Raw genomic sequence first — 22,945 nt, 5'->3', positions numbered from 1 at the left:
GTATTGTATATACAGCTGTGTCCCCACCACCGGATCATTGCGGGAAATGACGGCCGTCTCTTATTACTGACGCAGGGGGACACACAAAGCCTTATGTGGAGATACAACGATTCTTCAGTGTTGGGGGTTTCTGCTTCTTCTACCTCTTCCCATTGGGGTACAGTATATATATATATATATATATATATATATATATATATATAGCAGTGATGTTCTGTGCACGTTATAGCCGCTATGTAGAGACGCTAAGCATTGTGGGTAATAAAGAGGCTTTTCCTGAAGTTTTGGATGTTGTGTCCTTATTACATATCCCATAGTCCTCAGCTAGAAGAGGGAATCCCCCCCCCCTTTCAATTACCAGGAGGATGTTTCCCATTGGTCCCTACAGTGTCTGAGATTATCCGAGATGATCTGTGATTAATAGGTATAAAGTCGTGTATTTTCTGGAAACTCTGGGCATTTACAATAATAACTATGTAACTATTAGACCTCTCTCTCTCGCTCTCTTCTACTGAGTTCTCGATGACCACTGGCAGGGAGTTCCATAGTGCCATTGTGGTGTCCCACCACGGGTGTTCCTTGTAGGGCACCTGTCGCAAAAGCCTTTTGACTTAAAAGAAAGGTGGTGATGAAGATATTTATTGGTTTCGCCAAAAGATTTCAGTATTTTGTATGTAAGCTTGTGTGTGTGTGTGTGTGTATGTACTGTATGTGTAATATATATATATAATGTTGCACAGCTGTAGTTAACACAGGGTTACAGTTTTTTTTGTACTATCGTCTGGGACAGTCAACCTGTGTTAGTGGAGTAAAGACACACATGTATGGAGAACCCAGAGACTTTCACTTCTAGCAGTATAGCTATATACACCATGCAGTAAACCTCTCTAAACAGTGCAGGACAGTCTCCTAGGACAGAGGAACTGACCCGTATAGAGCAAAGCATCCGTAACAAAGGTCTACGTACTCTATCTTGCAGCTCATGTGATACAGTTTAATTTCGGACACTTAGCTACTCTCAGGTAACCAAGACTTAGGCTTGTGTCACCCTTATAGGACGAGTACCCCGACACTGCTGCGCAGAAGGTGGTTAAGTGAACCATGGGCACAAGTATTCTTCTCTCAAGTATCTCTCTCAAGTTCCGGCAGAGCACACTGCACACTGGTACCGACCGTCTGGGTGGGCCATCTCCCCACTCTGGACCACTGTGTCAAAAGCCCAAGGGATCCATCACAGCCCGGCAGGTGACCGACCATTGGGAAAATGTACAGCCAGCCCTAATATCAAAACAGGTGTACCATCACAACTGTGTGCTGAACTAGCACTGGCGTCACAACACTTCCATCACTGGCTGAGCTGTACTACACTACCAACCGCCATAGAAGTGGCGTCACTGCTACCACCTCAGTGCGTGACCAGTAGTACCAAAGACACACCACACCATGACTGCTCTTACAGTAAAGAATCTAGAGATAGCTCCCCAGTGTCACAGTTCATACAGTAAAGGATCTAGAGCTCCCTAGTGTCACTGATCTTACAGTAAAGGATCTAGACAGAGAGCTCCATAGTGTCACTGCTCTTACAGTAAAGAATATAGAGTTCCATAGTGTCACTGCTCTTACAGTAAAGAATCTAGAGAGTTCCATAGTGTTACTGCTCTTACAGTAAATATAGAGAGTTCCATAGCCTCACTGCTCTTACAGTAAAGAATCTAGAGAATGCCATAGTCTCACTGCTCTTACAGTAAAGAATCTAGAGCTCCATATTGTCACTGCTCTTACAGTAAAGCATCTAGAGAGTTTCCTAGTGTCACTGCTCTTACAGTAAAGAATCTAACGAGTTCTATAGTGTCAGTACTCTTACAGTTAAGAATATAGAGCGTTCCATAGTGTCAGTACTCTTACAGTAAAGAATATAGAGCGTTCCATAGCGTCAATACTCTTACAGTAAAGAATATAGAGCGTTCCATAGTGTCACTGCTCTTACAGTAAAGAATGAAGAGAGCTCTATAGTGTCACTGCTCTTACAGTAAAGAATCTAGAGTGAGCTCCGAAGTGCCACTGCTTAGACAGTAAAGAATGTAGAGGGTTCCATAGTGTCACTGCTCTTACAGCAAAGAATCCTTGTCTTTGTTGGTGTAGAACCCTTCTTTTCTCCAGGTGTAGAGGATGTCCTCTTGTTTCAGATACAATCCTGAGTATATAGATCTCTGTATTGCCTGTATATCAGCAAATGTAGTGAAGAGGAGGACTGGGGCGGACACTAGGTGACTGTGGAATCAGCGGCAATGGGGAGACATTGGGAGGAAATGTTCCCGCTGGATAACCCCTTTAAGGATTTGTGTGATATTTTGGAGATCTTGTGAGGAGAGCCGCAGGGATCGGCCGTCGGTAACTCGCTGACTTTATTGAGAAGATTATAACAGACACAGATGAAGCATCACATGTAAAACCTGCTGGATGAATGTGCAATCACTGATATTACAATCCAGAGAGAGCGGAGCAACCTCCCACTGTATCATATATGGCACCAACATATTCCAGATCGTTGTACAGACATTGGGTCCTGTCACCATTGGCTTCACTATCGGAATTCTCCTTTCTACATGTTTTTGGAGCATCAGGAGGAAACCATCGCAAACATGGGGAGGACATACAAAGTCCTTGCAGATGGGACCGTCATGGGGACCGCCATGGGGACGGTCATAGGAGCTGAGTATTATAATCCCCTGAGCATTACATGTTCTGTAGAGGATAGCGCCGCTTATAAGATGTTGCACCAAACTTCTTCAGCCTCGGCAGGGGTTCAGACTCATCACTGGGGGTTCTCTCTGGGGACATTTTCTGAAGTTTGGTTTCTCTCTCTCATGTGGGATGCAAAAGCCGCTCCTGCCAATCCCACTCCTGCCATTGCTCGGAACGCTAATTCGACTTTTCCTACCTTTCCTGAAGTTGGTAATCCCTCTTCTACCACTGATATTATCTGTCCCACCCTTGATATTATCTTTCCCGTTGCTAATAATACCCCTCCTGTCTTGGCCCCTCCCCCTCCTGCCGCGGCCCCTCCTGCCGCTGCCCCTACCCCGCCTGCCGCTGCCCCTACCTCTCCTGCCGCGGCCCCTACCTCTCCTGCCGCGGCCCCTACCCCGCCTGCCGCTGCCCCTACCTCTCCTGCCGTTGCCCCTACCCCTCCTGCCGCTGCCCCTACCTCTCCTGCCACTACCCCTCCTGCCGCTGATCCTGCCCCTCCTGCTGCTGATCCTGCCGCTCCTACCCCAGATCCACCAGCAGACACAGCAATGACTTTACCTATGACAAATCCAGCCACAACAGTTGCACCAGCCGCACCAACTACCATTGCTGCATACATTTTCTTGTAATAAGAGCAATATCTTTTTTGTCTATTTTTTAGTTCTGTTTCTAAACCATCCATGAGACGCGTCTTCTCTTCTTCAGAGTCGGTCAGTAGGAGACCTCCATACTCCGACAGGAGAGACTTGATCTCAGCCTTAATCTTTGACTTCATTGCAGGCGGTAGATTTATTAGGACCTTATGTAATGGTGGATCCTGAGAGAAAAGAGAAGAGTCCAAAGTTACAATGAACGAGACTTAAGAGACCAAAAGTCTTTTCCATGAGACGATTATCGGCTGCACGGATGTATGTAGAACGGCCGCGTGTAACAGGCCCCGAGATCGGCCTAAGATGTGTCCACAATAAGGGAGCAATCCCACCATTTTAGGGAAAATAAAGGGGTACTCTGGGCATTTAAATGAGATATATAATCTGCCATTGAGTACAACATAATAAGCAGCCTATTGTATATGCTTCCCGAGTGACTTACTGCAATGTTTTCAGGTCCCCCCGAATGCTTCCACCACTACATCCCAGTACTGACTGGCTGAGCAGGTTGTCACTGCCGAGACTAGTCCGTCCTGAAAGTAGCGGTGGGAGCGTTCAGAAGGGACTGGAAGACACCGCAGAGGAGCCTGGATGGGTAAGGACAGAGAGTTTATGGTGTTCTGGGTAAGGGTAGCATTAGATTTTTTTCAAAAAATGAGATATAAAGGTGTGTGAGTCTGAATGACTCCTCCATTACCTCTTTCTCCAGGAAGTCCTCCAGCTTCTTGATGATATTGTTTCGGTTTATGGCGTTTTGCATGGAGCGATACATCTGTGGAGAAATAAGTAGAATCTGATATCAGGTGCCGCTAACTCCAGGACATCATATCTGGATGAGAATCCATAGAATTCTCCAATATGGGAAGACGGTCAGGCCAATCAGATAAAAGAAATTCCCTCTTGTCTCTTCTTTTATTTGTAGAGCTTTTTTTTTTTTTTTTTTTTTTTATAAAGTTTCTTTTGTGTGGGACGTATTTGCTGCCCGGAGCTTTGGACAAGTTGGATCGCTGGTATAAAAGCAAATGTGGCTTTCCTGTAACTGATACTGGCTACCATACTTTCAAAATGTCCTCTTATTGTCAAAGAGGAGGAGCCGAGCCTGGCACGCCTTTTCTCTCCCCCCCCGGCACGCATTTTCTCTCCCCCCCCGGCACGCATTTTCTCTCCCCCCCCGGCACGCCTTTTCTCTCCCCCCCCCGGCACGCATTTTCTCTCCCCCCCCCGGCACGCATTTTCTCTCTCCCCCCGGCACGCCTTTTCTCTCTCCCCCCGGCACGCCTTTTCTCTCCCCCCCGGCACGCCTTTTCTCTCTCCCCCCGGCACGCCTTTTCTCTCCCCCCCGGCACGCCTTCTCTCTCCCCTGGCACACCTTCTCTCCCCCCGGAACGCCTTCTCTCCCCTTTGTCTTCCAGCCTCTTCGTAATTGATGTGCAGGAATCGGCTTACAATCAAGGAGATGCTGAGGGTGTGGGCAAGCAGAGGAATATGCCAGGTTATGGCACTTGAGCAGCTCAGCTCCACCTCCTTGACACTTGGCTGAAAATATATCCCAAAGCTCTATCTATCTCGTCTTTAATGGCCGTCTATCAATAAGCCAGAAAGACAAAAGAGTTTAATCTTTTTAATTACATTTTTTACGCGGAGTAATGGTGATGTATTATCTGTATTATCTGGGTCACTGTGCGTGACAGTCTCTACATTCGGTCTCCCAAAAGTGCAACTAGTTTTGATACATGTGTAGGTGCAGATGCATGTGACCTTTTTTGCCCTAAGGCTATGTTCACACAACGGCAAAAAAAAAGAAGGAAAAAAGACGTCCGTTACTGCATTACTTTAATTGACTTCAATAAATTGCATGACTATGAGTATTATTCTTCTATTACTACACTATCTTCTACACTAATCCTGGCAGAGTACAGTGCAGCATTGGACAAGGCCCCCAAGACTGTCCCTACACCTTCTCTAAACCAGCTCTACTTTCTTCACTACACTACAGTCACCTGCGCCTGTCTGGTTTATTGTTTCTTTTGGTTAAGTGCTGGACTCCTATTTTTGTGTCACCGCACCTGCACCTTCTTCTCCCCTTTGAAGTGCCAGTGGCCGTGGGTGGGGGGGTGGGTACCACAACTCCTGGCCACCGCAACAAGTGAACCAGAAAGAAACACCAAGCCCACCTGCTGCATAACACCACTCAGCACCCCGGGCCACGCCAGTTAGGCCTGAAAAAAGGATCGGTAAGAGAAGAGGAAGGAGACAAAAAGGTCCGTACAGTGATCGTGCTGTGCAGAGCAGCCAGAGGTTTCTGCTGCAGGTAGAGACAGATGGACTGGGGAAATGTAAGTACCTGCTCCCATAAGGACACAGCAGTGTGATAGTCGCCCTGCTGGGCCAAAGAGGAGGCAACGCTGGGCTCTAGCACATGGGATCCGACACCCAAGCCAAGAGCAGTGACTGGGGGAGTGGGTGTGGCGGCGGCCTGGATCACGTGTCTCCAATGCAGCCATAACACCCAGGATATAGATGCTGGCTGCCATCTTTGAATATGGGTGATCCACCTTAACCATCAGTGTGTCAGTGCGGTTACTCTAGTGTGCGCGCTATAAACGTTATAAATTGTAATTTGTAACAAACAGCTAAAATGTCAGCACTTTTGAGGTGCATCCTTATCAGCGCCTCCTCTCCCTTTTGCTTGATTTCTACTGCACCTCACCAACACCAAGGCTATCCCTGTAATTTACTCTGACAACAGTATAAAAGAGGTGGCTCTGGGGGGAAACTACAGGATATGTCGAGTATCTTATTCCGATGCCAGCTGCAGTTTTAGGACAAGTCATCTGACCTAACCTGGCGGGTGCTTCACAGGATTAACGTCACCCAGGAGAGTGCTGACAGTACTGACTCCCAAGTGACAGAACAGAAGCCATTTCACAGCTACACAGCTTATACTACTAATACGAACAAAATGTGTGAACATTGCCTATTATAATATTTCACTACTCGCTCATCTCTACTGGAAACCTGTCCCTCCATGTGGCTGCCCAACTCCTGAATCCTGGGGACAATCTCCCGTAACTAAAGCGTCTGAGGAGAACAGATTCTGTAGATTAGAGTCTCAGGTTCTGGATCATTAACCATTTCATTACCTGTGGCGTGGAGCTAAAGTTGAACTGCTGTGTGTTCAGAAGATTCATGAATTCCTGTAAAAAGAATAATGAGATTTTATCTGCAGAGTCAGATTCAGAGTCAATAAGGAGTCAGATAGGGACAGAGACATGAAGCATGGAACTAGATGGTACAAGGACGAGTGGACTGGGAATAAGATGGTAAAATAGTTACGGCACCTGAAGTCTGATTCTTCTGACACCCGTGCCCCAATTGTGTCCTGTCCATTGTCCTGTGGATATCTCCAGGAACAAGTCCCCCCGAAACCCCAACATCTTGTTATGTAAATGAATTGTGCCAGACGTATCGGTGTGTTGCCGGTTGGTAATAAATGCCACATCTGATGACGGCTTACTCTCAGTTCACACTCATTATTAACTTTATTTTGAGACAGATTTTGTGCATTTTTGGGGGGGCACAGTGTTGCATCTTAGGCCACACCCCTTTTCAACTAGACCACACCCCTTTCTTTACTAGGCCACACTCCTTTCTTAACTAGGCCACACCCTCTATTTTGGACCCATTAGAAGATGCATAACAAATGAGAGGAGACCTGTGCACCAGAGTGTGGACAGAATTCTGTCTCTAACCCGTGGGTAGATCTGGGCCAATGTCTTCAGGGGGTGGATGTAACATCGGGGGGTTGTAGGGGAATTGGTTTTCCATTAGTTTTGATCATTTCCACAATTACACAAACCTGCAGGTCTTGTATCAGGTCACCACACTTGATGTGATCTCCTTTGGCATTAGTTCTTGGATGGCGCCAAGTTGTGGCCAACAGGTCCCGGATGTATGTGATGAAGTGACGTCTGAAATCCTCGTCCATAACTAGAAATGTGAATGAGAAATGAGCTGATAACAGATCTCTGTGGCAGTGACGTCCTCAGGTTGTCACAAAGAAACAATGAACATGATACATAGCAGTATTACATTAGTTGGGGTACAGTACATGGGCCAACCTCAAGGCCCACTGGCCTAATCTGGCCCACCAGGTCATATATGTGCTTTGTGAACACTGGATGCATTTGTAGCCTCTGCCTGCGCTGGTGCCACCTCTTCTGAACGTACTGTCCACATCACCTGCACCATTCATGTTTCAAGTACAGAGGATGCAACCATAGCATGTAATGGGGGGCAGCACTAGCACAAAGGGGGGGGGGGGAGTTATCAAGACCGGGTAGCCCCATGTATCAAGTCTCTTCTTTGAAGCTCCATGGACTTTTTTGCATATATTTCCCAGGGGGCAATGTACCAAGGTTTTCACTGTGTTGAGCACTTAAACCCCTTAACGACAAAGGGCGTATATTTACGCCCTACTGTCGGTAAGGGAGTTCAGAATGGGGGCCACACGGCGACCCCGCTCTGAACCGCCGCGATCCCGGGTACTGCATGTAGCCAGGGACCGTGGCTATTAGCGAGCATGGTCTGATCGCCGTGTCCGCTAATCAGGTAATCAGATGCAGCTGTCAAGGTATCGATAGAAAGAACACATCATGGCGCAAAAAATGACACCTGACACAGCCCCATAGACCAAAGGATATAAGAGCTATAAGCCGGGAATGGAGCGATTTTAAGGGACGTATATTTGTTAACAATGGTTTGAATTTTTTACAGGCCATCAGATAAAAGAAAAGTTATACATGTTATATATCGTTTTAATCGTAACGACTTGAAGAACGTGCATAACAAGTCAGTTTTACCCCAAATAAACAAAATGCTTTTTTTTTTCAATTTCCCCACACATTTATTTTTTTTCTAATTTCGCAGTGTACTTTATGAAAAAATTCAGCCTGTCATTGCAAAGTACAATTAGTGGTGCAAAAAATAAGGGCTCATGTGGGTTTCTAGGTGGAAAAATGCAAGTGCTATGGCCTTATATACACAAGGAGGAAAACGCAAAAATCTAAATTGGCTCTGTACTTAACCCCTTAAGGACAGAGCCTGAAATGGCCTTAAGGACCGGAGCAAATTTTATGAATATGACCAGTGTCACTTTAGTCATTAATAACTTCGGGATGCTTTTACCTATCCGGCTGATTCTGAGATTGTTTTCTCGTGACATATTGTACTTCACATTTCTTGTAAATTGGAGTCGATACTTATAACGAATCTTTATGAAAAAAAACAAAATAACGTGAAAAATTGTAAAAAATTCATTTTTCCAACTTTAAACCTTTTCTGCTTATACAGAAAATGGTTATGCCACATAAATTATATATTAAATAGCATTAGCAACATGTCTACTTTATGTTGGCAGCATTTATTAAACTATATTTCATTTTTTTTAGACAATAGAAAGCGTAAAACATTAGCAGCAAATTTCCAAATTTTCAGTAAAATTTCAAAATCAGATATTTTTAGGGACCTGTTCAGGTTTAAAGTGTATTTGAGGGGCCTGTATGTTAGAAAGCCCCAAAAAGCACCCCATTTCAGAAACTGCACCCCCCAAACTCTGCAAAAGCAGATCCAGAAAGTGTTTTAACCCTTTAGGGGAGTCACAGAAATAAAAGCTAAGTGTGTAAGAAATTAGAAAATTTTAATTTTCTGTGCAGAGATTTTATTGTAATCCAATATTTTTCATAATTATAAACTTATTACCAGAGAAATGCACCTCAATATTTATTGCCCCGTTTCTGCAGTTTATAGAAATACCCCATATGTGGCCCTATTGCGCTATTTGACGCAACCACAAGCCTCAGATATAAGGGAGCGCCTAGTGCATTTCAATGGCTCCGTTATATTTGGTCATTTCGGACTGTACCACTTCAGGTTGGCAGAGGCTCTGGGGTGCCAAAACCTAAAAAACACCACTAAAGGGACACCATTCAGAAAACTACACCCCTCAAGGAATGTAACAAGGGGTGCGGTGAGCATTTGGACCCCACAGGTGCTTCACAGATTTTCCCAACAATATGGCGTGAAAAAAGACAAAAGTATTTTTTACACTAAAACGTTGTTCTAGACTTCAATTTTTCATTTTCACAAAGGGATAAAAGGAAAAAAAAAACACAAAACATGTAGCGCAGTTTCTCCCGAGTACGGAAGTACCCCACATGTGGACATAAAGTGTCAAGCGGGCGCAGGACGAGCCTCCAAAGGGAAGGAGCGCCAATTGGCTTTTGGAAGCTGGATTTTACTGCAATGGATTTCAAGGGCCACGTCGCATTTACAGAGCCCTCGTGCTGCCAAAACACTGGAAACCCCCCACAAGTGACCCCATTCTGGAAACTACACCCCTCAAGGAATCTAACAAGGGGTGCAGTGAGCATATGGACCCCACTGGTGACGGGCACAAATGTGGAACAATGTGACGTGAAAGTGAAAAATTTCATTTTTTCACTTTCACGGCAAAAATGTGCCCGTCATCAAGGGGTCCATATCCTCATTGCACCCCTTGTTAGATTCCTTGAGGGGTGTAGTTTCCAGAATGGGGTCACTTGTGGGGGGTTTCCACTGTCTTGGCAGCACAAGGGCTCTATAAATGCGACATGGCGTTCATCATCCATTCTAGCCAAATCCAACCTCCAAAATCCAAATGGCGCTGCTTCCCTTCGGAGGCTTGCCCTGCGCCCACATGGCGCTTTATGTCCACATGTGGGGTATTTACAGACTCGGGGGAAATTGCTCTAAACATTTTGTGTGTTTTTTTCTCTTTTAACCCCTTGTGAAAATAATAAATTCAAGGCTAGACCAACATTATAGTGTAAAAAATGTAATATTTCATTTTCACGCCACATTGTTCCATATTTGTGCCCGTCACCAGTGGGGTCCATATGCTCACTACACCCCTTGTTACATTCCCTGAGGGGTGTAGTTTCCATAATGGGGTCACTTGTGGGGGGTTTCAACTGTCTTGGCAACACAGGGGCCTTTTAAATGCAACATGGCCCCTCGAAATTCATTCCAGCCAAATCCAGCCTCAAAAAACCAAATGGCGCTCCTTCCCTTTGGAGGCTTACCCTGCACCCACATGGCGCTTTATGTCCACATGTGGGGTATTTCCGTACTCAGGGGAAATTGCTCTACAAATTTTGTGTTTTTTTTTATTTTTTAGCCCCTTGTGAAAATGAAAAAATCAAGACAAGATTAATGATTAGAGTAAAAATTTAAAACAAATTACACCAAATGTTGGTCTAGCCTTGATTTTTTTCCATTTCCACAAGGGGTTAAAAAAGAAAATAAACGCAAAGCGTGTAGGGTAATTTCCCCTGAGTACGAAAATACCCCACATGTGGACATAATGTGCCATATGGGCACAGGGCAAGCCACCAAAGGGACATAGTGCCATTTAGAGGCTGGAATGGAGGATGGAGGCCATGTCGCAATTACAAAGCTCCTGTGCTGCCAGGGCAGTAGAAACCCCCCACAAGTGACCCCATTCTGGAAACTACACCCCATAAGGAATCTAACAAGGGGTGCAGTGAGCATATGGACCCCACTGGTAACAGGCACATATGTAGAACATGTGCCGTGAAAATAAAAAATACAATTTTTTTCATTTTCACGTCCCAAATGTGGCCGTCACCAGGGGGCCATATCCCCGCTGCCCCCCTTGTTAGATTCCTTATGGGGTGTAGTTTCCAGAATGGGGTCACTTGTGGGGGGTTTCTACTGTCCTGGCCGCACAGAGGCTCTGTAATTGCATCATGGCATCCTCTAATGGGAATGGCGGCCATACCTACTTAGCTGGGTAAAAGGGACAATTCTAATTTATTTGGGGGTATTAGGCCAATTATTAGTTTATAAGGTTGAAAATGACAGGTGTCCATCAAATTCAACCTGTGTTGATCCAGAGGAAGGCAAAAACCCCTCGTGAGGCAGACGACAGTAGCCTCATCACAGGGGAAAAATTCCTTCCCGACTCCATAATGGCGATCAGAATAATCCCTGGATCAACGTGACCCCTGAAATAGGAATAAGGGACAGAATTTAGATAATGTAGAACCCCAGTGACGTGTGGTGCGCCTTGAAGCGATCCAGTATGCAGAGGCCGGGGTGATCAGGACAGGTGTCACACTGGTAAATGGTGTCCTTCCTGATCCCCCTGTTACGCCACACTCTGCACTTCTTCTGGGGTCTCCCGTTCTCCTGTGTGTGGGACGTCACCTGGAAAATATTGTCCTGGTGCGATACGGGGTCCTTCATATCCAGAAGCGCTGGGTCCGCTCCATGGCTGCTAAATATTAGGGCGCTATTACTGCTTCTGATATGTTCGGATCGTGCCGCAAGCTACAGGTCAGCGAGGGACCGGAAGAGGGGGTGCTGGTATAAAAGTTATCCCCGTACAGGTGGTGACCTTTATCCAGCAGTGGGAAGATCAGTTCCCGAACGATCTCCCCACTAACTCAGAGGATGGGCGGGGAGGGGGCATCTGGGGGCATCTGGGGCTGGATTTGGATGTCCCTTCCTTCATACACTCTAAGGGTATGTGCACACTGCGGAATGGCGAAGGATAACCCTTTGTGCATTCCGCAGCTGGCACCCACCGGCAGACTGATGCGGGTGCGCGTCTCCGTCCGTGTCATAGACTCCATTCTATGCACGGGCGGATTCCGCTCTCCGTCAAATGTGTTCATTCTTTGGACGGAAGATGGAATCCGCCCAAGCATAACATGGAGTCTATGACACGGGTGGAGACGCACGCCTGCATCAGTCCGTCGGCGGGTGCCAGCTGCGGAATGCACAAAGGGTTATCCTTCGCCATTCCGCAGTGTGCACGTACCCTAAATCTGTAAGTGTACCCAGAGGTAGGCTCACAGAGTTTGTAGAATTTCACGCCATACCGTGATCTCTTATTGGGACGGTACTGGCGGAAAAGACGTGTCTGGGGGGCAGCTACCCCCAGACACGTCACTGGATGATGAGGATGAGGATGAATGGAGGAACAAAGGACCCCCCCATTCATCCTCACTGGCTGTTTCGGTGTCGGAGGCAATAATAACGTATGCGTCCGACACCGAAAACACCCTGGGGGTCATCTTTATACGGGGATTGGTATATGGGGTATGTAGTGGTGTAGTGTCAAACTTTATTCCGTGTAGTGTAATGGTGTTTTTTACATGTTTTTTTAACATTAAGTATAAAAAAAAAACTACGCCAAGAAAGGAGTTGCTGATAAATGCCGCACTTATGTGCGGCACTTATAAGCAGACCGTGGCTGTAGGATATAGGAAAAAAACACTCTACGCCAAAAAGGAGGAGTTGCTGATCAGCGGCGCACTTACGTGCGATGCTGATCAACACTCAGCGGCGATAGGGTGCGGAAAATAGAAAAAAAAAATTGGGAAAAAAAAAAAAAATCTTTCTTCAACCCTATAGCTACTGATATGTGTATTATATACACTTATCAGCCGCTAGGGGGCAGTAGAACGCCAATTCAGGAAAAAGCCGAAGTTTGACGACGCTGGAGCCGATGATTACCGATGGGGACCGCCGGAAAAAGACGAAGACGCCGACGAAGACGATGACGCGTTCGGAACCCGGAAGTCGCGTTCGGAACCCGGAAGACGCGATCGGGACGCTGGATCCGGTGAGTATGGGTCAATACCTGCTCTGGACACCTCAGCTACCTAGCTGAGGTGTCCACAGCAGGTATTTAACCCTTTCATGGGGTAGTTATATCGCCGTGATCGGCCGGCCGCTCCTGGCCGGCCGGTCCCGGCGATCGGGACGTGGCACCGTGGCCACCGTTACTTTTAACAGTAATGGCGGTCGGTGTCGTCCTCGGACAGCACCGACCGCCATTGCTTTCCGGGCCATCGGGTCACCGGTGACCCGGAAAGCTGCAGATCGCCGCCATATGCTGATCTGAATTGATCAGCCAATAGCGGCGATCGTCAGCACGGGAGGGGTTAATCACCCCCCGTGCCGACAAGCAGGGATGGCCTGCTATACATTATAGCAGGCCATCTTCCCCGATCGCTGCGTGTGTACACGCAGCGATCGGGGAAACCACGGGCGTAAATGTACGCCCGTTTGCGTTAAGGCACGGGTTTTGGGGGCGTACACTTACGCCCGCGGTCGTTAAGGGGTTAAGGGGTTAAATAGCAGCCTACAGCATCATCTTTAGCCGGTCTCCCTGAGGTAAGTGGTTATTTTACCGTGATGGTCTACTAGGCATTGTTCCCACCCAGCCAGAATCCTGCTGCACACTGATGAGGGGCAACACCCTGAAATAGCTGTCTGTGGATGGATACCTGGCTTTAGTATTTCCCTTGCCATGTCCTTGACTGAAAGGGTCACTTTAATAGTGGTTTTGGTGGTCTCCTTACAGGAGCCACCCCTCTGCTGGTAGCTACATGGGGGATACTACTTTCACAGAAAGACCTAAATACTGTATAGCTGCAGAGAGGTGGGCCCATATACTACATGGGGGCACAGAGGGGACAAACTACCATATGGGGGCACAGAGAGTCCTAATTACCATATGGGGGCACAGAGAGGCCTAATTACTATATGGGGGCACAGAGAGGCCTCATTACCATATGGGGGCACAGAGAGGCCTACTTACCATATTGGGGCACAGAGGGGCCTAATTACCATATGGGGGCACAGAGAGGCCTAATTACCATATGGGCACAGAGAGGCCTAATTACCATATTGGGGCACAGAGAGGCCTAATTACCATATGGGGGCACAGAGAGGCCTAATTACCATATTGGGGCACAGAGAGGCCTAATTACCATATGGGCACAGAGAGGCCTAATTACCATATGGGGGCACAGAGAGGCCTAATTACCATATTGGGGCACAGAGAGGCCTAATTACCATATGGGGGCACAGAGAGGCCTAAATTACCATTATGGGGGCAGGGAGAGGCCTAATTACTATATGGAGGACACAGTGACTCATAACTACTATATAGGGGCACAGGCAGTAGCTGAATTATATGAAATCAAAGTTGCGTCTAACTATTATATGGAGGCACAGAAGGACCTAAATACTATATGGATGCCCTGAGGAGGCCTTAATACTATATGGATATAGGCAGGGTATTTTGTGCATAGTAAGGTTTCTTCTGCATTCCCACCAATAGGCGGAGAAATCTTAGCAAACTATTTGATCAAACAGAGTGTACCATGTTACGGTGTCCTCAGAGACATGGTCCCTACTCTAGCATTTTCACACTAGCAATGGCCTCTCCTGGGCTGATCCTCATTTTTTAATATCTACAGAGCAGGTGTTTATCATGTGTACACTGGGAGGAGTATATACGGTAAGCGCTTGCACCTGTGGGTTGCTGTTGCACTTTCTGTATTTTTGTCTGTACTTAAGCCACATGCAGCGTGCCACGTACTCTGATCAAATAGTTTGCTAAGATCCTAATTTTTCAATATCTACAGAGCAGGTGTGTATCATGTGTACATCGGGGGTATGTACAGTAAGCCCATGCACCGGTGGGTTGCTGTTGCACTTTCTGTTTTTTCGTCTGTACTTTAGCCACATGCAGCATGCATCCTGCAGTGTGAACAGTCATAGAGGTGCAGCCATCTTTTTCTTTTTTTCTACTCAAGAAACCACAACAGCCTATCAGGAACCATTGTGCGACATCCAGCTATCCTGGTGATATTGTAAAAACTCCAAGAACATTTATTAGCCCGTCACCATGTGTATCCATGTGTTTGGGGGGGGCCACCTGAGACCCTTATCGCATTCATGATTCATTTGAATTCCGTTTGGCAGGAGCTACAATTTACACACACCAGTGATTATGTGTCCATCAGTTTTTTGGACGTGACAGTAACCAAAGATGCACGAGGTCACTTTACTACAGACCTATTCCGTAAGCCTACGGATAGGAATAGTATTTTACACTATACTAGCTCCCACCCTCTTTCTGTCAAAAAGTCTATCCCGAGATCGCAGATTCAACGGGTCAACCGGCTGGTATCTGACCCTGTTGTCCGACTCATGCGCGTGGATGAAATGAAGGGTCGCTTCTGTGATCGGGGATACCCTACACAAATATTGAATGAAGCTAATGCACCTAGACCTCCCAGATCACAACTAGTCCAGACTAAAAGAATCCCTTTTGTACGAGAGTATCACCCTTATAGTACTAAGGTAGATAATATCATCAAAAAACATTGGCACATACTGAGACAGGCACACCCCAAGATAGAGGAGTTTCATGATGTCCCACTAATATGCAACAAACGTGCCCCCAACCTGTATAACACTCTGGTGAGAGCAGACAGTTGTTGTAACAACGAGAGAGATGATCAAAGAGTATTGATGCAGAGAAAATTGGGCACCTTTCCCTGTTTAAGATGTGCTCAATGTAATAATGTCCAAAAGGGTAGTACGTTTAGTCATCCACTGACAGGCAAGAACTATCAGATTAAGGGCCAATTTACGTGTGATAGTAAAAATGTAATTTACATCATTATATGCCCCTGCGGTAAATTCTACGTCGGTGAAACTACTCAATCCATAAAAGACAGAATATCCAAACACAAATCGACTATCAGGTGCGGTAACTGGCTCCTACCTATTCCCCATCATTTTAACCCCTTAGTGACCGCCGATACGGCTTTCTACGGCGGTCACTAATGGGCCTTATTCTGCTGCCATCAGCTTTTTACGGCGATGGCAGAGAATAAGGCTGCGGGGCCGGGACGGCCCCCACCCCATCCCCCCGGCTACCGGAGGTAGCTGAGGGGTTGGGGCAGTGTGTGGGGTCCGCCCCGCCCCCCCCCCCCTTACCGACGATCGCCGCTATTAACGTTATAGCGGCGACCGTCGGTAAAGAGGATTACCGGTGCTGCCGCCGCCTTTCATCTCCCCCCGCCGTGAATCTACGGCGGGGGGAGATGAAATAAGTGTCCCCCAGACCTCAGATCAGACCCCCCTAGTGCCCCGATAACTAACCCCCCTCCCCCGGCGGCCATCATTTCCAAGATGGCCGCCACCATCGCTGTGAACCGACTAACGTCGGTTCACAGCGATGAAAGAGTTAAAATGAATGAAAGTCCCATGCTCTCCGCCACCGGAGGTAGCGGAGAGCATGGGGCAGTCATCGGGGACCCCCCTGTGGGGTCCCGGTACAAGCGATCAGCGGTATATACTATATACCGCTGATCGCTTGTGCCATGTGCTCCCGGCACTTTTTATCCCCTGTCACCATAAATGATTGGTGACAGGGGATAAAAAGTGATGTCCCCCCACCCCCCAAGTCGCCCCCCACCCCCCCTGTCACCCCCCGTCCCCCAGTCACCCCCCCTTCCCCATTTACTCACCGGATCCACGGAGCTCCTTCCTCCTCGACGTCCTGGCTGGTTATGAAGTGCGCATGCGCTTCACAACCAGCCAACTCTGAAAATTTAAAGTGACAGAGACCAATTTGGTCTCTGTCACTGAACTATGATTACTGTGATAGAAAATATCACAGTAATCATAGTAATACAGTGAAAATGAATATGTAAAGTACAAAAAGTGACAAACATACAAAAAAATAAAACACACACTTTTTATTATAGTAATAATTGCAGTTTACTCCCAAATTACCCCTTACCCCTCCCCAGATTACCCGTAACCACCGCACGTTGCCCGTAACCACCGCACGTTGCCCGTAACCACCGCACGTTGCCCGTAACCACCGCACGTTGCCCGTAACCACCGCACGTTGCCCGTAACCCCCTCCAGATTGCCCGTAACCCCCTCCAGATTGCCCGTGACCACCCCAAATTACATATACCCACCCCAGATTACCTATAAGCACTTCAGTTTATCAGTAACAATCCCAGATTGTCTGTAACCCTTCCAGGTTGCACATAACCCCCCAGGTTCCCCGTAATCATGCCAGATTACATGTAACCCCCCCAGATTGCACGTAACCACCGCGCGTTGCCTCTGACCACGCCACGATGCCTCTGACCACGCCACGATGCCTCTGACCACGCCACGATGCCTCTAACCACCGCACGTCGCCTCTGACCTCCACACGTCGCCTCTGACCACCACACGTCGCCTCTGACCACCCCAAATTGCCAATGACCCCCTCCAGATTGCGGTGCCCATGTCAGATTACAGGTACCCACCCCAGATTGCCTATAAGAACTTCAGTTTATCCGTAACCACCCCACATTGCCCGTAACCACCCCACGTTGCCCGTAACCACCCCAGATTGTCTGTAAGCACTGCAGGTTGCCCGTAACCAGCCCACGTTGCCCGTATCCACCCCAGATTGTCTGTAAGCACTGCAGGTTGCCCGTAACCAGCCCACGTTGCCTGTAACCACCCCAGATTGTCTGTAAGCATTGCAGGTTGCCCGTAACCACCCCACGTTGCCCGTATCCACCCCAGATTGTCTGTAAGCACTGCAGGTTGCCCGTAACCACCCCACGTTTCCCGTAACCATCCCAGATTGTCTGTAAGCACAGCAGGTTGCCCGTTACCAGCCCACGTTGCCCGTTACCAGCCCACGTTGCCCGTAACCAGCCCATGTTGCCTGTAACCAGCCCACGTTGCCTGTAACCACCCCACGTTGCCGTAACCACAGCAGGTTGCCCGTGACCACCACACGTTGCCCATAACCACCCCACGTTGCCTGTAACCACCCCAGGTTGCCTGTAACCACCCCAGGTTGCCGTAACCACAGCAGGTTGCCCGTGACCACCCCATGTTGTCCGTAACCACCCCAGATTACCTGTAACCACCTCAGGTTGCCCATAACCACCCCTGGTTGCCCGTAACCACCCCACATTACCTGTAATCTCATTTTTTTTATTTTATTTTAGTAACTGCGCTATTCTAATAACCATTACTAGCTGCGGTTTTGCTCCTGTAAATTGGCGCTCCTTCCCTTCTGAGCCCTGCTGTGTGCCCATACAGTGGTTTATACCCACATATGATGTACCGTTTTACTCAGGAGAACCTGCGTTACAGATTTTGGGGTACATTTTCTCTCCTGTTCCTCGTCAAATTGAGAAATTTCAAACTAAACCAACATATTATTGGAAAAATTCGAGTTTTTCATTTTTACTGGCCAATTTTGAATACTTTCCTCTAATACCTGTGGGGTAAAAATGGTCACCACACCCCAAGATGAATTCTTTGAGGGGTGCTCTTTCCAAAATGTGGTGACTTTTGGGGGGAATCTATTCTGCTGACACTACAGGGGCACTGCAAACGCACCTGGCGCTCAGAAACTTCTTCAGAAAAATCTGCACTGAAAATGCTAATTGGCGCTCCTTCCCTTCTGAGCCCGGCTGTGTGCCCATGCAGTGGTTTATGCCCACATATGGGGTACCGTTCTACTCAGGAGAACCTGCTTTACATATGTTGGGGTGACATTTCTCTCCTGTTCCTCGTGAAATTGAGAAATTTCAAACTAAAGGAACATATTATTGGAAAAATTCGAGTTTTTCATTTTTACTGTCTACTTTTGAATACTTTCCTCAAATACCTGTGGGGTCAAAATGCTCACCACACCCCAAAATAAATTCTATGAGGGGTGCACTTTCCAAAATGGAGTGACTTATTGGGAGATTTTACTCTGCGGACACTACAGGGGCTCTGCAAACGCACCTGGCACTCGGAAACTTCTTCAGCAAAATCTGCATTGAAAAAGCTAATTGGCGCTCCTTCCCTTTTGAGCCCTCCTGTGTGCCCATACAGTGGTTTACGCCCACATATGGGGTACCATTGTACTCAGGAGAACCTGCGTTACAAATTTTGTGGTACTTTTTTCCTCTTGTTCCTCGTGAAATTGAGAAATTTCAAACTAAAAGAACATAATATTGGAAAAATTTTAGTTTTTCATTTTTACTGTCTACTTTTGAATACTTTCCTCAAATACCTGTGGGGTCAAAATGCTCACCACACACCAAGATGAATACTTTGAGGGGTGCACTTTCCAAAATGGAGTGACTTATGGCGAGATTTTACTCCGCTGGCACTACAGGGGCACTGCAAACGCACCTGGCGCTCGGAAACTTCTGCAGCAAAATCTGCATTGAAAAAGCTAATTGGCGCTCCTTCCCTTCTGAGCCCTCCTGTGTGCCCATGCAGTGGTTTATGCCCACATATGGGGTACCATTGTACTCAGGAGAACCTGCGTTACAAATTTTGGGGTACTTTTTTCCTCTTGTTCCTCGTGAAATTGAGAAATTTCAAACTAAACGAACATATTATTGGAAGAATTCGAGTTTTTCATTTTTACTGTCTTCTTTTGAATAATTTCCTGTAATACCTGTGGGGTCAAAATGGTCACCACACACCAAGATGAATTCTTTGAGGGGTGCACTTTCCAAAATGGGGTGACTTATGGGGGGTTTTCTCTCTGCTGACACTACAGGGGCTCTGCAAACGCACCTGGCGCTCAGAAACTTCTTCAGCAAAATTTGCATTGGAAAAGCTAATTGGCGCTCCCTTCCTTCTGAGCCCTGCTGTGTGCCCATACAGTGGTTTACGCCCACATATGGGGTACCGTTGTACTCAAGAGAACCTGCATTACAAATTTTGGGGTGCTTTTTGTCTCATATTCTTTTTGAAAATGAGAAACTTTAATCTAAACCTATATATTATTGGAAAATTTAAATTTTCAATTTTTTTACTGCCTAATTGTGAATACTTTCCTCCAGCCCCTGTAGGGTTAAAATGCTCATTATACCCCTAGATTAATTCTTTAAGTTGTGTAGTTTCCAAAATGGGGTCACTTATGGGGGTTTTCAGGATACCAGACTTCTAAATCCATTTAAAAAAAGAACTGGTCCCTAAAAAAATCAGTTTCACGAAAATGTGATAATTTGCTGATAAATTTCTAAGCCCCATAACACCCTAAAAAAGTAAAATATGTTTACCAAATTATGCCAGAATAAAGAAGACATATTGGTAATGTGACTTAGTAACTAATTTATGTGCTACGACTTTCTTTTTTTAGAAGCAGAGAATTTCAAAGTTCATAAAATGCAAATTTTTTTAATTTTTCATGATATTTTGATGTTTTTCACAAAAAACACACAAAGTAGTGACCAAATTTTGCCACTAACATAAAGTGCCATATGTCACGAAAAAACAATCTCAGAATCGCTAGCATACGTTAAAGCATCACTGAGCTATAAGAGCATAAAGTGAGACAGGTCAGATTTTGAAAAATTAGCCTGGTCATTAAGGCCAAAACTAGCTGCAGCACAAAGGGGTTAAGGAAGCACACCATAACATTGCACAGTTACGTTTTCAGGTTATAGAAAAAATACAGATACCAAGACGGGGTGGTAACATCAAGAAATTATTGCATCGCAGAGAAGCGTTCTGGATCCATACGCTCCAAACCTTGGAGCCTATGGGTCTTAATAGAGATTATGATTTAACTAGATTCACTTAGGCTGTATTTAGTAGTTTATTTATTTTATTTATTTATTAATGTATTTATATATACAATGTAGTTGTAGTATTTTGTACCATGATTATCCTTAACTTTTTGTCTTTAGCTAACTTTATACTCTCTTTTAGATAGGTCTCTTGGAAAACAATGAAAATAACGAGACAGTAGAAGGTTAATACGGGATGTTTATGTGTTACATTATTACTACTTAGTTTCACTCATCATACGTTTGGGATAATTGCTAGCTGTTTTTAGCTTTGGGTTCACATGTTTCTATTTCACATGGTCACTATTTATATGTATGATTTATATGATGTATCGATATAGTCTCACGATTAACTTACATCTTCCGTGGTAACCGATCGCCAATCCACGCCTCTTATCCACGCCTCCTGTCCTGCTGACTTAGCAGTTACGCCTACAAGATGACGCAGCGATCAGCTGATTCCAGAGTTCCGTTGTTTACACTGTGAGGTCACGTGGATTATCAGCTGTTCATCGGCCCGGACTTACATTGATGACGTTCAAAGAATTTGATTGATTCCAGCTGCTTTGACGCCATATTGGAGCGCCCATCATATGTATATAGTTGTGACATGTATAGTTCGGGATAGGCTTGTTGAGAAAGGCTCTACGCCGAAACGCGTCCTTATCCGCCTGTCTGTATATGCACGTGTAAATAAATCACTTTGCAGAGGTTGGCGAGTGCCGGGATTCTTCTTTTTGATGTTCCTTGTTTGGCCCAGGCACCGCTTGTTATCGGAGTGCCGACCTTTTTCAGATTACACGTATCCATAAAAAGGGGACATGAATACTACTATTCCTTCTCACATGTACCAGCGACTACAAAAAAGGAAATGTCCTCTTTGAGAAACATAGTCCTGGGGATTAGTGCCTGGATAATATGGAGTTTGGGGTATGGGTTGCATGGTGCACTTTTTCGACTGTCCGATGTCAACGTTTTCTGCCCAGAACTGCACCGAGTCAGATATTTTTAAAAATATTTAGGGGCAAGGGTGACTCCACGTATGACTCGACCTGTAATTTCAGCTGCTGTCGGAAGGAGACTTGGGCGTGGGTCTGACTGGTTTGTTCATTTAACTTTTGGTTCTTCTGACTTTTGTACCCGGACTATCCTTAGTCCTTCTGGCTCCCCTGACCTTTGGCTATCATGACCTGACTTTTCTGTGAATTGTGATTTTGTACCTTTCCTGGCCGTTTGGTGTGACCTTGGCCAGAGATGCCACCCATTGGTGTTTGCAACCCCTGCCCATAAAACCCATCCTCCTCTTCCTCCTCCACCACCATTTCATCCCTCTCCGGGATCAGGTTCACATGGTAGACTGTAACACTGCTCCCCTCAGCGATGATGTTCCTCAATGCAGTCTCCATGGCGTCAAGCAGGGGAATGATGTGATTTATACCATAATCATTGCGGAAGACCAACAGAGTGTTTTCCCCAAATGGCACCAGAAATCGGCAATTATAGCACATCATCTGCCAATGGGTGACCTGAAAATTGCAGTTCAGTGTCAAGAGTGTCAAGAGGAATTCATAGACTGCTGATGTCTGTTTGTACAGCCGGTCCAACATGTGGAGGCCCAAGTTCTACCATGTTGTCACAATGCAGATGAGCTGATGTTCCTGAAGTCCGCAATTGCATTGGATTGGTTGAAGGGTGTTACGTGCCACGTAGGAGTGACTGAAGTGGGTGCTCAGTTTCCTGGACGTCTTCCAGCAGCTTCTGTACTACAGTCCCAGGGAAGGAGCGTAGGAACCTTTGCACTAGTAGGTACAGCACCGGAGCCATACACGGAACGTGTGTCAGCCCTCCCTGCTGCAATGCTTACACAATGTTCCTTCTCTCACTACTCTGCCAGCTTCACATGTGGAGGGGTGAGTCATTTTGAAATTTTGTCCTTCATGGACTGAACCAGTTCCTGCCCAATGTTGCTGCGTTCAACCAGCCTGGGCAAGTGCAGGACAACCTGAGAGCGGTGGGCTTGGCAGCATTGTTACACCATAGGGATAGGGTGTGTTACATTGTGATGACAGG

General features: G+C 46.4%; 1 protein-coding gene across 1 annotated transcript in view; it reads right to left on the bottom strand.

Moving 5' to 3' along the window:
* Positions 1–350: 350 nt before the first annotated feature.
* The window catches only part of LOC138801905 (RING finger protein 112-like), a 41,410-nt gene continuing 18,815 nt past the window's right edge, over positions 351–22,945 (bottom strand). Inside the window, exons 9-13 of the mRNA XM_069985001.1 lie at positions 7,261–7,391; positions 6,545–6,598; positions 4,099–4,173; positions 3,310–3,568; positions 351–610 (exon numbers count right to left, since the gene is read on the bottom strand). Of these exons, the coding sequence (XP_069841102.1) occupies positions 351–610; positions 3,310–3,568; positions 4,099–4,173; positions 6,545–6,598; positions 7,261–7,391 (779 nt within the window). The remainder of the gene's footprint in view (positions 611–3,309; positions 3,569–4,098; positions 4,174–6,544; positions 6,599–7,260; positions 7,392–22,945) is intronic.

Source organism: Dendropsophus ebraccatus, chromosome 9, assembly GCF_027789765.1.
Source record: "Dendropsophus ebraccatus isolate aDenEbr1 chromosome 9, aDenEbr1.pat, whole genome shotgun sequence".
NCBI classification, from domain to species: Eukaryota; Metazoa; Chordata; class Amphibia; order Anura; family Hylidae; genus Dendropsophus; species Dendropsophus ebraccatus.
Note: the sequence above shows the minus strand (reverse complement) of the source record. Positions and strands in the feature narration are given on the sequence as shown.